Source organism: Glandiceps talaboti, chromosome 8 (genome assembly GCF_964340395.1).
Source record: "Glandiceps talaboti chromosome 8, keGlaTala1.1, whole genome shotgun sequence".
NCBI classification, from domain to species: Eukaryota; Metazoa; Hemichordata; class Enteropneusta; family Spengelidae; genus Glandiceps; species Glandiceps talaboti.
The window spans coordinates 14,237,298-14,253,403 of NC_135556.1; the positions used below are offsets into that span (position 1 = coordinate 14,237,298).

Genomic DNA, 16,106 nt, shown 5'->3' on the forward strand with positions numbered 1-16,106 from the left:
ACTGACCACACCAATATATTTTCTTATGATGAGAGTGCTTTCAATCACAGAATGAAAGATGAGGTGTACATCAAAACATCCAACTCATAAACACACCATACGGTAATGTTCTTTACAGTGCTGTTCCATACTGTAATGTACTGCACTGCACTGCACTGCACTGTACTGTACCATAATGTACTGCACTGAACTGCACAGCACACCACTGTACTGTACTGAACTGCACAGCACTGAACTCACATCACAGCACTGTACCGTATTGTATTGTACTGTACTCACATCACAGCACTGTACTGTACTGTACTGCACTGAACTCACATCACAGCACTGTACTGTACTGTATTGTACTGTACTCACATCACAGCACTGTACTGTACTGTATTGTATTGTACTGTACTCACATCACAGCACTGTACTCTACTGTACTGTACTGCACTGAACTCACATCACAGCACTGTACTGTACTGTATTGTACTGTACTCACATCACAGCACTGTACTGTACTGTACTGTATTGTACTGTACTGTAACAACAGGAAGGGTCATACTTGTAAATTATCCTTCCAAATCATTGTAACTTATTACTGACAAAATAACTGAATAATACCATACATGTATAAGTTTACTTTAGATACAAAAATATGTGATAAAGTCAAATTAAAGTTTTCTTTTCTTAAAATTCAATTAATACAGAGTCATTTTAATATGTATCTGTTTCACCTCAGTTACAAGGACTCGTCTCTAGTCATTTCAAAGTGCTTCCATATTTCAAGAAATTAGATTTTGAGTACTTCCACCTGGCATAACTCAGCCCATAATAATGACTGTCAATTTTTGCACTCTAGGGTTGAACAATAGTTACAGAAATGGTATCACAACCTGCGATATTGTTATTATTTTTACAATGCAAGTTCACCATGGCAGTGAAAGTTCAAGACCATAGATTGTAATCATTCAAATTCTAATGTACAAATTTGTTACAGCTGAGTATAAAATGAAAACATTTGTACTTCACATGATGGGTTCTCTGAATGTGCTCCAGGTAGCAAAAATCAACTCTTAATGTTAATCATCTCAAATTGCCAATTTGTTTCATGACAATGCCATTATGTAGCTACAAAAACCACATCTTGGATATTCTGAACACGCTGCTAGTGCACCTAAATGTACTCCAAGCAGCAAGATTGAAACTCAACAACTTCAAACACAATCCTTTGATTGTTTGTTTGTTTGTGTGATGACATCATTATCAAAGTGACAAATCAACCATGCAATGAGTGTCATTCAAATTAATCTTCTTACATCATGTCCTTCTTCAGCTACAAAGTCATGTGACTTAAATATTCATCATGTCATGTGACTGGTGTGCATCATGCCATCATTTCAACCATATAGCTTAAAGTAATGTGTCTGTGGTGCGCATCATGCCACCATTTCACCTATAAAGTCATGTGTCTGTGGTGTGCATCATGCCGTCATTTAACCATGTGCTAAGGTACAAAGTCATGTGTCTGTGGTTTGCATCATGCCACCATTTCACCTACAAAGTCTTGAGTCTGTGGTTTTCACCATGCCATCATTTCCACCATGTAGCTATTAAGTCCTTTGCCTGTGGTGTACAGCACACCATTACGTCACCTAGGACAAAGTCATGTGTCTGTGGTGTTCCCTCATGCTGTCATTTCTACCATATAGCTACGTGTCAGCTGTCTAAGTTCCTGCAGGGCATAGTCTTCCGGCATGGGTAGTGAACTGATGTGTGGTGCCAACAGACGAGATGGGATGACAGACTCCATTCCAGGGTGTAATGACTGGTACTACAAGGGAAATGAAAATAAAATGACCTTTATGAATAGAACTATACAGCTGTCTATTTTTATTGATGCTGACTGTAACATCCTTTGATATATGATCTATAGTACAGTAACACACAATGAGTCTGTGTATCTCTAACTCTGAAATGATAAACTTTATGACAAGGTTTATATTACAGTAAAAAGTCATGCCAAAATTACAATCTGTGCATAATGAATCAATGTTATTATACAAATGTAAGACTTTACATTCTCACTCAAGTAACAAACAGTATGCCAGAATTAATACTCATAGACTCTGGATTCATTATTACAAATGAAAATTTCAACTCCAAGTCAAAAATTCTTGGAATTGATTCCAAATTTTCACCTGACATCTTATCAGTCCATTGTAGTACACCCCTGATGATGCTGACAAGACATCAGCAAAACTTTGCAATTCGTTAATACTAAATAAATACATATATCAGTCATCTAATGCATATGCATGTATACAAACTCCCATGAGGCAACACTAGACAACTGCTAGGACAAAGAATACGAAGCAAGTTTCAATTTGACATTTCTTGGCAATCACATGAAATGACTCCAGAACCCACAGTTTACTAAAAATGAGCTCCACTTCCCGAAGTGGTGTTCCCCCTTAACTTAACTACAACTGACCTGTAGACTTAACACAGCTTTCATAAGATTAGCCGTCTTCTTTGCCATCTCTGACTGACAAAGTCTATCTTTGGCAGTCCTACCCTCTAGATAACCAATCCTACTACACAGTGATGTTATCTCTGGATGTAATCTCTCCACATCATACATGCTAGGGTTGCTGTCTTTCTGTAAATCCATCAGTCGTTGGGATACAAGGATGTAATCTAGGAAAACTTTGCCACCAGTGTTCCAATCCTGTATGCTTGAACTGCGATCACCTGGGGCCAACTCATTCAGGAATTCCTCCAAGTAGGCGTAATTTTCTGCATTCAAAGTGAGACGAACAGACATCATTATTATTTGGAATGGCTGTCACCATTTGAGCTGTATCACAATTTGAGAACACGACTATTCCCTGTATAATTATCCATAATTTAATAATAAGTACATACTCCTTGCACAAAATTCTGAACACAGAATTCTGATCATCACACACATAAATTAAGTTTTACACAATCATACAAACACAAGTCTGCATAGTTTTGCATTAAGACCTCAGACCTGCATTTTGGGAGGTTGCCAAACAAAGCTGAAAGGTGACCTCTGATGACTTTTATAATGGAAAGTAAACAGCTGGATTATTCTGACTTACATTGTAAGGGTGTGTACCTACCATTAATAATAGCATCTGATGCTAGATGTTTGATAATTATACAATGGCTGTCATTCCAATGTCCTGCTTTCAGTAAATGTACAGCTTGGTCATGGTAGTTACCTTCATACTTGGCTCTCAATGCCTACAGATATGAACACAAGTACATGGTTAGCTTGTAATATGATGGTGGTGTTATAGTGCTGTTCTTCAAAACAATAGGGTGAAACCAATATGGTGTTATGGGGGGGGGGGGGGGGTGTCATTAAAACAGGGTCAAACCAATATGATGGTGGTCTTATAGGGCTGTTCTTCAAAACAATACAGTGAAACCAATATGGTGTTATAGGGATGTTCTTCAAAACAATAGGGTGAAACCAATATGATAGTGTTATAGGGATGTCCTCAAAACAATAGGGTGAAACCAACATGATGATGTTATAGGGGTGTTCTTACCTTAGCTTCATGAATCCATTCTATTGGTATTGATAGTCTACCAACTAACAAGGCTTCTTTCTTCTGGTTCTCTTCACTCTCTGACAGTGTACAGTAACGACATAGTAAACTCCGTATGGAATGTTCTCTCCTACAAAAAATTAGAGGACCACAAAATATTTTCATTCAATCATTTTGAGAGATTACAAAATTACAAAATTCAGGGCTAGATTACAGTCATTTGCCATGCTGCATAAGAGTAATATTCAGCCAAGTAGAATCAATCAAAATTGTGACAAGTACCTATGACCTGTGTTCACACTGACAACTGTGAGAATACATTTTATGTGTCTTTGGATTTTACGCTCACTGTTGTCAGTGTTAACCAGGGGGTGCCAACCTTTCAAGCTTCAGATGTGTACTTTACTATGAACATTTAGATATTATTCCCCAATACTTTTCTTCATTCAGCCAAAGAAAATACGAGTGACCTAAGGGGCCTTGTCACTACGAGTTGCTAGACGAGTAGTGACAAATGCATAAGTCACGAGTATTTTCTGGCTGAATGAAGACAAATATTGGGGAATATTATAATTATACCTCCTCAAGCATAATTTATGAAAAATTGGGAAAAATAATGGTGATTTGGACCGTTTTGACTCATATTTCAAGTACTACATAACTAGTGACATACACACGGGTTGTTGTGACATAGCACAACCAGGGTATATAATCCATATTTTCTGTTCAAAGACAATATCTTGGCTTGTGAATGGTATAAGTTACCTTATCACATACGTGTTGATGATATGGCCACGGTAGACACTATAACTATCAAACAGTAACATCTTTCTAACAGCTATATCATGTATTTTTGTTTTCAGTTCTAGGCAACGATATTAAGGACTGGGTAAATTTTTCCTAAAATATATCATTTTGCCCTGGTAAAAATACACCCTTCAGCTTCAATTCTAGCATCACACTTGAAAACTTTCTTTGAAAGGGAACTTAAAATTCCTCTCTGATCTCATGCACCAATTTGAAATGTACACTGGAGTCAACTTGGCAACACACAAAGTTGTTTGACAGTATAAAAAGTCAACAGTCTCACCTCTTATTGTCCTGTATGTGTAGAAGTACAAAGACTGACCATTCCCATAGACCAATGGACTCTAAATGAGATGCAAAGTTACAGTGTATCATGGCTGCTTGCTGTTCTGAGATGTGTAGGTAATCTAATGCTTGTAATACTTGGAATACATGCCAACTGAAATACAATGATAAACAGACAATATGAGACTCACAACAAAGTGTACATAATAAGAAAGAACATACAAACATATATTTTCCTGCCTTTTTATGCAGACACGCGCACACACACACACACACACACACACGCACATGCACACAATTCTACAGAGTTCCATTCAGGTTTGGGACTACACGAAAGGACTGCAATACATGCTCTATATCATGTTACTCGGAACTGTCAAGGCTTTCCCAGTCAGTCCACAGTCTATCCCGGAGTCACCCAGGCCCAGCAAACATAACACCTATGAGTTTTGTTCCAGCTTTAATACCTCGACTTTATGAAATGTGGTGATAGTGTTGATTTGATCACATTTTAAGATATTCGGGAATAAACTGTCAAAAAATTTAATTGATTTTAATATATGAGTGGTAGTCTATAAGGTACGCCATGATGGGGCGCCCTCACACATCAAAGGCCGGCGAGGGTGGAACAAAACAACGTATATTAGACTATATGTATGTGTGCCTACAACAAAAATTTGTTTCTGGACAAACAAAGCTACTATGTTACATTACTTATGCAAGAATGGATGTCCATACACTCTGTGTTTATACTTAGTTCTGAAAATTTCTCCTCAGAGTCAATTTCTTGAAGGAAGCCATATGTATTCACCAAAAGAAGCCCACTTTAAACCAGGAAGCAGGCATGGAGATCCTAGATGTTTCGATCAACCTCATTTCACATGTCTTTTCTGAGACACATGACAAAAGCCCACTGTAGTACACCCCTGACGATACCGACGAGACATCAACAAAAATTTGGAATTCGTTTCCAAGAAATTTTTGACTCTGTGAGTAGAAATTTTGTGTTATATTATGAGCATAGTACTATCACCTTCAGTCTGAAAACCAGTGTCCACCAAATATGACATTCCCTTACCTCAATCTGTAATCCAGTTGAAAACATGTCGATGTAGTGGGTGCTAGAATCCTTTCCATCCTGTGTGCATGTTGACTGTATAGTTTAAGTAAATGATAACACATATCTCTTATCACATACTGTTTATCCCCATCTTCATCATCCTCTGTGTATAGAGCTGGATGATTCTCAAGGTACGGTGGCAGTGGTGAACGGGCATACTTATCAAAGTTCCCTCTTCCCTGTATGCAAAAGATATGAGAATGTTATGTGCTATACTGTCACTGTGTGCTATGTCTATTTTCAAAGAATTTCATTTTTGCTGCAGACAGGAATCAGCTTGGGTTATATTTTCATTGAAGGAACTATAAAAATCATGACACATAGAAGGAACTTTGAGAGATAGTGTTTTCCAGGGTGAAAAGGGGAAACACATGCAAATGACTTGTTGCAAGAACTACATACACATAGAGAGATATGTTCAAATACAAATCTCACCTTGAATGCATTTTCATATTCTTTCAGAGCATCAGCCACTGAAGCCGTCTTACTACACATGTACCTATGTACACAAAAAATAAAATAATAGTTTATACTACCCTGGTATTTGAGCCTTCAGTTTTCTAAGATATACACAAACTAAAACTATTGTCACAACAGGTTGACACAACAGTGATAAGCTATGGAATGGATGTTGGTTTAATTATAGTCTTAGTAGGGAGGCGTCTCAGAAAACTAGTTTATTTAGAGTTCCATGAACTTGCAGTGCTGTTTTGGGACTTCCATTGTTTACACTATGTTGATCACAGGGTGATTACAATCACACAACAGAGTAATCGCTATCACCCACTTGTGCAATCTACCACATTGAAGCTTTAGTTTGTGTCTATCTTAGTAAACCAAAGGCTGGATTACTTATGTCTTTACTGTAAAAGGATAGAGTTCAGCCAAAACACACATGTTATCTTTGACAATATGTGATTTTACAAAACACAATAAACAAGAAGTACATGGCATTGTATATAACACTGAAATCATGTATGACAAGGGAAATTTTTACAACTTATTTCATAGACTTCTGCTATTGAAAAAGAAGTGTCAGCATGGTGAGGTCTCTTTCTTCCTAATACATGGCAGATGGCAGCTTTAAGAAATCTATATCTGATTTATGCAATTTATCCTGACAAAATGTCAGAAATTTCTTTACACCAATAACAGCATTACTATTCTGATTTAAAACAGTGTCAATAACACACACTTATGTACACTACTACAGTCACCATAAATACCATTTACATGTCTATGTCTCTTATTTGTAAATTCATCAATAGCCGACAACTATCCTTACCAAAGATGAACTGCGAGGGCTCTCTTCCAGTCTAGAGTTTCACATGTGTTTATAAAGCCTTGAGACGATATCCAGACAGGACAGCCTGCCAGTAACGCACTCACACGGATCCTTGAGTTCTCGAGGAATGTGATAGCCTATAAAGAAATAACAACCAACATTACAGTCTTTATATAAACAGAATGACAATTTAGAAAATGAGATTTGAAAATTATTATATGAATAACTTTGAAAGAAAGTCATTATTTTTATCTGTGCTTCTGAAGCTGTCTCTTTTTCTCTTCTTTTTCTTGAATAAACTACACGTGAGTATCAATCTTATTGTAAATGAAATTGAATTCAAAGGTTATTTCACACTAGAGGTTATTTATAGGTATCATAATAATAAACACTTGGACCGTAGATCTTTTCATGACACTTCAGTAAAACATAAAATTACATGCCAGTCTAATTTCTATGAAACCAAAATCAATTGCAATGTTTTTCTAAGTTTTCCTATTAAATAAAACATGTACAATGTTGAAGTGTACACTTACTTTATTTTCTTCCCAATCACTGAGTTGTTTTTGTAGACTATACCTAACATCATGACAACCTTCACACTGTGATAACAACATGGCTAGTCGATGATCTTTGGCTTTCTGGGCTACTTGGCAGGCTGTACTTATCTGATTACCACTCAGTAAACTAAATATGGCATTCACATGGCAATCCTGGATGGTGAAGAAAATAAATCAGTAAGAGTGTTGGAAGTTATATCAATGTTGAAAATGATCAATTACAACTACTTGTATGCACAATTCAGTACATGCACACACACACACACACACACACACACACACACACACACACACACACACACACACACACACACACACACACACACACACACACACACACACACACACACACACACACACACACACAACACAACACAACACAACACAACACAACACAACACAACACATGAAGAAAACTGGGCTAACCTATCTAGGTGATAATAATTTTTGTTTTTGTGAACATATCTCAAGTGATCAAGACTGTCCACTGTCATAGCTATTTCATGCTCACCTTGGCATTGGCTTCCTGTACCTCTGATTGGATACTTTCTCTGGCAGCTTTTTCCAACCACTTGGAGAAGGCATCTCTTCTGGCTTTCTGGTACAAGTAAGTACCTCTTTCTACAGGTTGTTCAAATTTGACAATTCAACAATAACTAAAGTTTGTAATTTACAAAATGACTACAGCCTCAAAGTGTTCTGGTTCACTGTCAGTTTATACCATCCATCTCATTTCTTTGTTAAAACTTCATCCATCTACATTTACACCTCTATCATTCTATACACTCACAATCACTCAGACAGAGTTATTGATTAATTAATGTATCTACTTAAAATATTTCGCATTCTACTATGAAACTACTGAAATCATAAATAGCTGGTCACACGTTAGTCCTGTAACCAAACAGCACCATGATTGGTTCATTATTTTCAGCCTCTATGTACATATGTACATTACATTACCACTAACCTGCAATACTCATCATTTCGTAACACCCCCACCCCCCCACCCCCCCACCCCCCCACCCCAGGTATATTCCCTACAATACTAAAATGTTAATGTAAATCTATTACTCACCTGCTTCTTCATTATCTGGTAATTTACCCCACAAAGCTTCACACAGACTAAACACCAGACTGGTATGTTGTAAACTTTCTCTATCGCAACTATCTGTATTGTCTTCTTTGTCCTTCTCAGCTGTTCTGGCGTACTCATGTAGTGCCTCTACACCAGGTCTAGGTACAAACACAGGACATCCATCCTGAACTGAACTTATACTGTGATTTAGCTGTACTTGTAGTGATCTCTCATGCTGAATCTGTAATACAACACATTATTTAGAGTTAGTGCAATGGAAACAGAAAACACCCTTCACTTTTGATATCTGTTCATCTCGAGTCAGGCTTACTTCTGCCCAATCTGACAAAAATCCGATGTAGTGTACATGTGCACGGAGCGATTTCATTTTGGCTGTTATGTTTACTGTCATTCATTCTTTTGTGAGTGCCCGTTACATACATCTGACACAATACCACAGGTTATCCCAAGCCACACGAGAGCACCGAGTGAATTCACTCAATGAATGAGAATGTGTAAGGTGCCAAAATATACGGGTAGAGTTTATTGTATATGTTCATATGACTGAAGTTTGGAATAAAGTTATTATTTTATCTAGTCATGCTTTCCCGAGATCCATGTAAAGATTACAATATTAAAGGTATGTTCCATCCACTTACCTGTATTTTCTCATCTTTTGAAGTAACATGTGGAGCAACATGAATTCTTTCTATTGTAACATGGAATGGTGTATTTTCAAGTGGAAATTTCTGACTGGATTTAGGAGGGAATATTGAAAATGGAATGGTATCTGTCTGCTCTGAACCTGAAGGAAAATTACAAATTTTTATGTTAATTTTTATTCATACGCATTTTTTGTTTTTTTTTGCTTCATCTACAGAATAGATTGAATATTCACAGGTATCTTGTCGTTTATTAAAATTGACAGACCACCTCACTTTGTCAACAACACTGAATATGCAAATTTTGACACTTGAAACACTTCAGTTGATTGGTCAAAAGTCAACCAATTCTGTAGTTAGATATAATTTGAATCTGTAAGATGATATTTCGTGATCTCTACTGTGAATATCGAACCTCCTAATACTTTCTGTAGAAACAAGTGAGAAAATTGGGAAAGGTGTCCACAAATGATTTGTGACAAAATTGCATTTGAGTTATTATTTATCTGATCTTGATGGCTTTAATGATAAGACTTTGCTAATGCAAACATGTAGGATTGAACCTATGTACTTTAATGAAACAATAAATTCTAATAATGACATACCTTTATCTTCTGTCTGTTTACAAATAGCTTTACCAAAATGAGCCAGTGTAAAGTTTGGCCCCCAACCTACACGGCTGGATCGACCCATCATTAACCCAGCATCAGCGATTCTATTGTGTTTATCTTTAATTACAGATTCTTCTAGTGGTAAGAGTACACATTGCCGTCTAGAACCAACTAACTTAGGTCCCTTTTCTGTATATGTGATGCCACTAGGTAGCAACATTGGCTTTGGTGCTGTGATAGGTACACTAGTACGCTTCGGTGGTCTGGCACTTGCAAAGAGTCCTAATAAAATGAAAATCTGATTTGTACTTCACATAACATAACAATTTTGCCTTGTTCAAATGATGACAGTGTATATCAGATGACTAATAGACAACTGTTCCTATGGAAACAAGGTTGAACTCTGCATCATCACAATATGAAATAGGCAACAGGATATTGGACAATGATCACCATCAGTTCTAGAAATCATTATGACTTAGAAATTTGGATATGTGATTTTGATGCTGTTACAATACTAAAAATCAATATGTATCAAGTTGCAACACAGGCAGAAATAAAAAACAAACATACTTTTTATGTCAGACAGACAGACAGACAGACAGACAGACAGACAGACAGACAGACAGACAGACAGACATACAGACAGACAGACAGACAGACAGACAGACAGACAGGTGAACAGATGGATGGACAGACAGATGGACAGATGGATGGATGGATGGATGTAAATATGGCTAGACAGACATGAATCAAGTTTCAACACAGGCAGAGATAAAGAAATACAGATAATTATACAGTGTAATTCTCTATACAACCTACCAGTAGCGAAATGTTCAGGTTTAGGTAGGAGATCTCCACTTGGTAGTTTAGCCCTAACACTAGGTTCTCTAGCTGGTGACAAACCTAAGAATTTCATAGGACTTCCTAGTGGTCTTGGCTGCAGGGCTGGTCCTAACCCACTCCTGTCAAGTCCTGTTAGCAAGGAATTAGATCAATATTAGATTACCATAGCAACAATTCCTTCAAAGTGAAACAGATGAAAGTGTCGTACACAGACATTGTACCCAATCAAATCAGTGTGAAATTCAAGTTTATTATCAAACTAACAGTAACAGTGAAACACACTCCTATGGTACCACTGTTAAAAATTACACTACATTTGGAGAGAAATATAAACATGATAGCCTGGTTTTAACAGGTATAACTTTAAAGAGTAAATTACTCTTCAAAAATAATTCTTATGCAGTCTAAGTGATCATCATTTCAAAACAGATTCGATTTCATTTCATCAAACAAGTGTGCATATTGGTACTGATAGAGGGCGTTCTAACTCAATATGAGTGAGGATCAGAGGTGTTACAATTTCCCTCTCCTATTCTCTCCCTTACTAGGAAATGTCCTGAGAATTTCCACCTTTTGAATTCACTTTCCCAAATAACATCGACCAGTACACATAGTACTGCTTGTTTACCTCATTTTTGTCTGACAATGACAACTGTATCTTTACTAAAACATTTGCTATGGAGACTTTAGTCAAAGGGAGTTACGTAGAATGTGCCATATGCAGTAGTACATAACATGGGCCAAGAGCATCCATAACTTACCATTACTTTGCACTTGTTCCATGCCTTCTTCTTCATCCCCAAAGAATGATGCTTTCATAACCTGCATACGTTGTGAACTCATACCAAGTGATGTAGCAAATCTATGTGAGTGTGCCACTGGTTCCTCCACCCCAGTGGCTTCATCCATATCAACTTCTGTATACAGTGCAGAATTCCATAAAGTTACACAAAAAGTCATTCAAACACACACACAAAAAAAACCATTATGATTCTCTCTAATGTATCTTCTAAGCAGACTTAACACTCTGTATCTCTTTCTAAGTGGTGTATTGCCACTGGATTGTGTCATTCAATTAGGGGTGGGGTACAGCACTACATTCTGGCTTACATGACTGTTGACAATATACATGTATCATACTAAAGGGAACTTATGCTGTTAAAAACACTGGAGAAGAGAAGATTTTCTATCTATATGCCAGTTCTCATGACTTCTGGCCCTCACTTCAAACCAAAACTCTGCTTTCAAGCAGTGCCCTTGTGGCAAAATGAGACAAATACAAAGAGTAACACTTAAGTACAGCACTTTCTCTATGTGCTACACTCATTTATAGCATTCACATCAAGTGTAAAAAAAGTATACTGTTTCAATCGGTTTATCTACAAGCCCAGCATGTGGCCTTTCTAATGTGGTCGATTAGCAAATGAAACAGTATACTTTTACACATGATATGGATGCTAGAAACAATTGTGGTACATACAGAAAATGCTTTACTTTGATGTTATGGGTTGTACATTAATGAATGCCTCTTATACAAACTTGACATTCAACTGTGGTGACATTGGTGTTGACAAGCAGACATTACCGTAACAATAACATGTTAACCCTTTCAGGACTAGAAACTTTCCCGCCAAAATTTTTTAAACAAAAATTCTTGTTTCTCTGTAATTTTTGGAAAAAGATCAACTTTATTTTAGATCAGAATTCAAGAAATATTACTTCCCAATGAAGTAATATTCTTAAATTTTAGAAAATGTTCTTACAATCAAGTTTCTATTTATTCCAATGTCGTCTCTAGGAATGAAAGGGTTAAACAACATATTCCATCACTGGATGATACCCCTCACAGTAGTTACACTCTCTGATAGCTCATCAGATTTAAACCTGCACAATTTCTAGATTTACAAACCAAGAAAAAATGGTTCAGTCTACGGGCCACAGAGTCTTTTATTTGTGTAGACTTCCAGTGCTGCTATCGCAACTCTCAGTGCATGTAATAGCATTTCACCTCATGCTAGAGGATCAAAATAAAACAAGAAAGTCAACTTATTCTCACATTTGCCTATAATAACACACATGCAGTCATCATGTTGACCATGAAATTGACTTACTGTTATTTTTATGACACACCTGAATAGTAAAATTTTATTTCAGGTAACAAGAATTGGTGTGATTACATTCACATCATCACTATCCACCACCACCACCCCCTACCCCCACCCCGACACTGAGAAAGAGGATTTTAATCTACTTCATGCCACAATGATAGTGTTAGTTTTCCTCTATATTAGCTTGTCAACACTATCGTCACCAATGTTGCACTTATTCTTCAAAGTGTTCAAGCTCTAACCTGACAACGGTTCCCGGGTCATATCAGCCATGTCACTATCAGTGTCTCTGTCATCTCTCATTGGTTCCTCTTGAGGAAGGCTGTCCCCCTATACAAAAAACAGAGCAGTGCAGAAAAAAACAACTCATTTCTCCTGTCTCCAGATAGCAATCAAATATGTACATGTACATTTACTGTTGTATGGATTTCTAACCTTTTCATTTTTTTTCGCATTTTGTGCTCATCTGGATCTGAATATGGTATTTCCTTTGAAATCCTAACTTGGTTCACCCACAGTATAATGGCAATTTGTGTCATAATTTCTTTACTTTGATAATAAGTACATCATGATTTTGTTACTACCCGTCTCACACACTGACATGATGTCTTGCAACTAAACATACACATTACACATACATTTACAATATTGCCATACATATACAAATCTAGCTCCACTGTGTCTATCATCTCCTGTTCAACATCATTTATTGTTTATTACATTTCTTATAAAATTCATAATTTGACATAGCAGTTAGATGAAAAAAGGCAAAACTTTGTCAAAATTTTGTTCTATTAAAAAATACAGAATAAAAACACTGAAGATTACCACTGAAACTGTGATATATACTATAGACATATATACATAATAGCAGTGATCTATCTTTAAAATTCATGGTCTCACAGAAAGCCTATTGTAATGTTATATGCATGATCTATCACTACATTTATAATACATGAAATTTGAAAAGCCAAGAAGTCTGTCTTCATAAACCAAAAATTCACTAGTAAATAATAATGATCAAGTAAAGGAAAAAGATAACAACATTACGCCATAATTAAATTTATGAGTTCTTGTGTTCACAAGTTCTTATGTCAAAAAGTATAACCCCCCCCCCCCCATCAAGTAACAGAATACAGGTCAATATTTAGTAAGTCATCAAAATGTTTGGAAGATAAGACAAGACAAGACAAGACAAAACAAAACAAAACAAAACAAAACAAAACAAATACAAAAATAATGGTTACTGTAATACTTCTCAACTATACTGTAAATTGAAATACTGCATATATTATTTGATGGCTCATGTTTCCTTCTCTTTCCAAATTACTGAGTTGCACTAACTAGGTTTTTACATAACAATTTTTTTAACACATGATTTGCCGGTATACACATGAACAGTAAACCATCACCGCGAATTTTGTAAATAAAACAATCTTCTCATATACTCAGAAAAAACATAATTTGAAAAAATACAAGACATCCTTCCTTCAAATGCAAACTGCATGATTCCATTTCAAAGTCAGTTGTCAAAGTCAGCCATTTCATTTTGAAGTCAGTTTCTAGCGAAGTCTTCATATGGCAAGAAACATTACGGAGACTAAGAGATGGTGGCAACCCTAGTGATTTTTGCGTCCACTATTTTAATTTTACTAAATGTTCATTACATACTCCAGTATATGTTTAAAATGGTAAATTTGTGATTTTTATTTAAAAAATCAGCTGCAAAGATATTTCAAACTTAAATTTCAAAAAACAGCTTTGTCGTATCTATTTCATCACAGTGCAACTTGAAAATTTTCAAGATTTTGAGAAAAAGAGGATTGTCACTTCACACCCCATTTATTTCCATGGGGGGTTGTTGCCAGTGTCACTCAAATTCAGTAACAGTAAATAACCTACTTGGAAGGTCTCGCAATTCATTGTTAGCAATTTGTCATCATTATCGTCACGAGTATGGCAATACAAAATACAATGGTGCCACTACATGGCTAGATGGCACTTTTTTCGCAGAACCACTACAAATGTCATTGTACGAATACAAATAACAATAAAGTATTATTATTATTATTATTTTTTTCAAAACTAAATGTAGTTTATATGCTATCCCATATATTGCACTTTAACTCTCTGTAGACACAACATACTTTCCATATACACAACAGAATGACAGATGAGTAGCACGCAACATATTCTGCTACTTTCAGCTCAGTACATAGAATAACCCCACTGTTATCTGGGACTTCTACTTCTGTACAAAGAGCTTGTAAGTGTCACAGTCACAGCCACAACCATTTCACAATACCTTCAACTGTTGTTGCTGCTGCTGCTGTAACCTCTGTTGTTGCAACTGCTGCTGTTGCTGCAGACTGCTTCCTTTCTGCTGCTGTTTTTGCAGCATTGCAGCCTCTTCCTCTTCATCGCTGTCTTCGAGAGCATATTTTGAAAAATGTGGAACCTACAGAATAAAGAGTAGATTACAATGATTGAGAAAAGAGAAATCTAAAAGAACACAAATTCTAAGAAGAGTAACCCTAAATGAGTGTTTGCATACTTTAGAGTGTTGTTTCCTGATAGATGCCATGGTTTATGTTGGGACATCTATCATTTACTCGACGAGACATGAATAGTCTTTTGTACAATCGACGGTGAGGGCGCTGTTCTTCCTGTCTGTGTGTCCCTGGGGGTATTACCTTTGCTATGTTACTACTAGTGCATGAAGCACTGCTGTGTCCTACACTGGAAATGATGGGTATAGCAGGTCCACACATACATATTACTATATATTGCATAGGCCTGCTTTGCGTTATAATGTGTGTGTTACTGTATATGTATACATTATCACCAGCTTCAAGAACTTTTACTAAACACAAATCAAGTCCGCCAGTGTATACCATGAGGTCATATACAGAATTCAGCTGTGATCAGCTCAAAACGTCAATGCAGCCTTTGACAGAATAGTATGGCATTTTCAAAATTTGTGGAGATGCAGCCATGGGCATATTTCTCTAAAATCTGACTCAGCTTTTATTGGGGTATCAACTTCTCCAGGAAATTTACTGCACTATGGGTAAAATATTTTCACCTTGATCATTCTTCTCTGCATTACTACAGTATGGTGTAATTTTGCTACTCAATAAAGTTATAAACTCTCGTTTACCCCTTCTATATATTCAAC

General features: G+C 36.5%; 1 protein-coding gene across 2 annotated transcripts in view; it reads right to left on the bottom strand.

The window, feature by feature from the left end:
* LOC144438469 (nuclear pore complex protein Nup98-Nup96-like) overlaps window positions 1-16,106 on the bottom strand; it is a 36,005-nt gene continuing 19,899 nt past the window's right edge. For both annotated transcript variants that reach the window (XM_078127499.1, XM_078127501.1), the window contains exons 21-37: window positions 15,234-15,386; window positions 13,171-13,258; window positions 11,582-11,737; window positions 10,797-10,949; window positions 9,969-10,256; window positions 9,361-9,506; window positions 8,702-8,942; window positions 8,135-8,244; window positions 7,600-7,776; window positions 7,064-7,200; window positions 6,214-6,277; window positions 5,737-5,957; window positions 4,657-4,812; window positions 3,567-3,696; window positions 3,132-3,255; window positions 2,477-2,781; window positions 1-1,816 (exon numbers count right to left, since the gene is read on the bottom strand). In XM_078127499.1, the coding sequence (XP_077983625.1) occupies window positions 1,670-1,816; window positions 2,477-2,781; window positions 3,132-3,255; window positions 3,567-3,696; window positions 4,657-4,812; window positions 5,737-5,957; window positions 6,214-6,277; window positions 7,064-7,200; window positions 7,600-7,776; window positions 8,135-8,244; window positions 8,702-8,942; window positions 9,361-9,506; window positions 9,969-10,256; window positions 10,797-10,949; window positions 11,582-11,737; window positions 13,171-13,258; window positions 15,234-15,386 (2,796 nt within the window). In that variant the 3' untranslated portion in view covers window positions 1-1,669. The remainder of the gene's footprint in view (window positions 1,817-2,476; window positions 2,782-3,131; window positions 3,256-3,566; window positions 3,697-4,656; window positions 4,813-5,736; window positions 5,958-6,213; window positions 6,278-7,063; window positions 7,201-7,599; window positions 7,777-8,134; window positions 8,245-8,701; window positions 8,943-9,360; window positions 9,507-9,968; window positions 10,257-10,796; window positions 10,950-11,581; window positions 11,738-13,170; window positions 13,259-15,233; window positions 15,387-16,106) is intronic.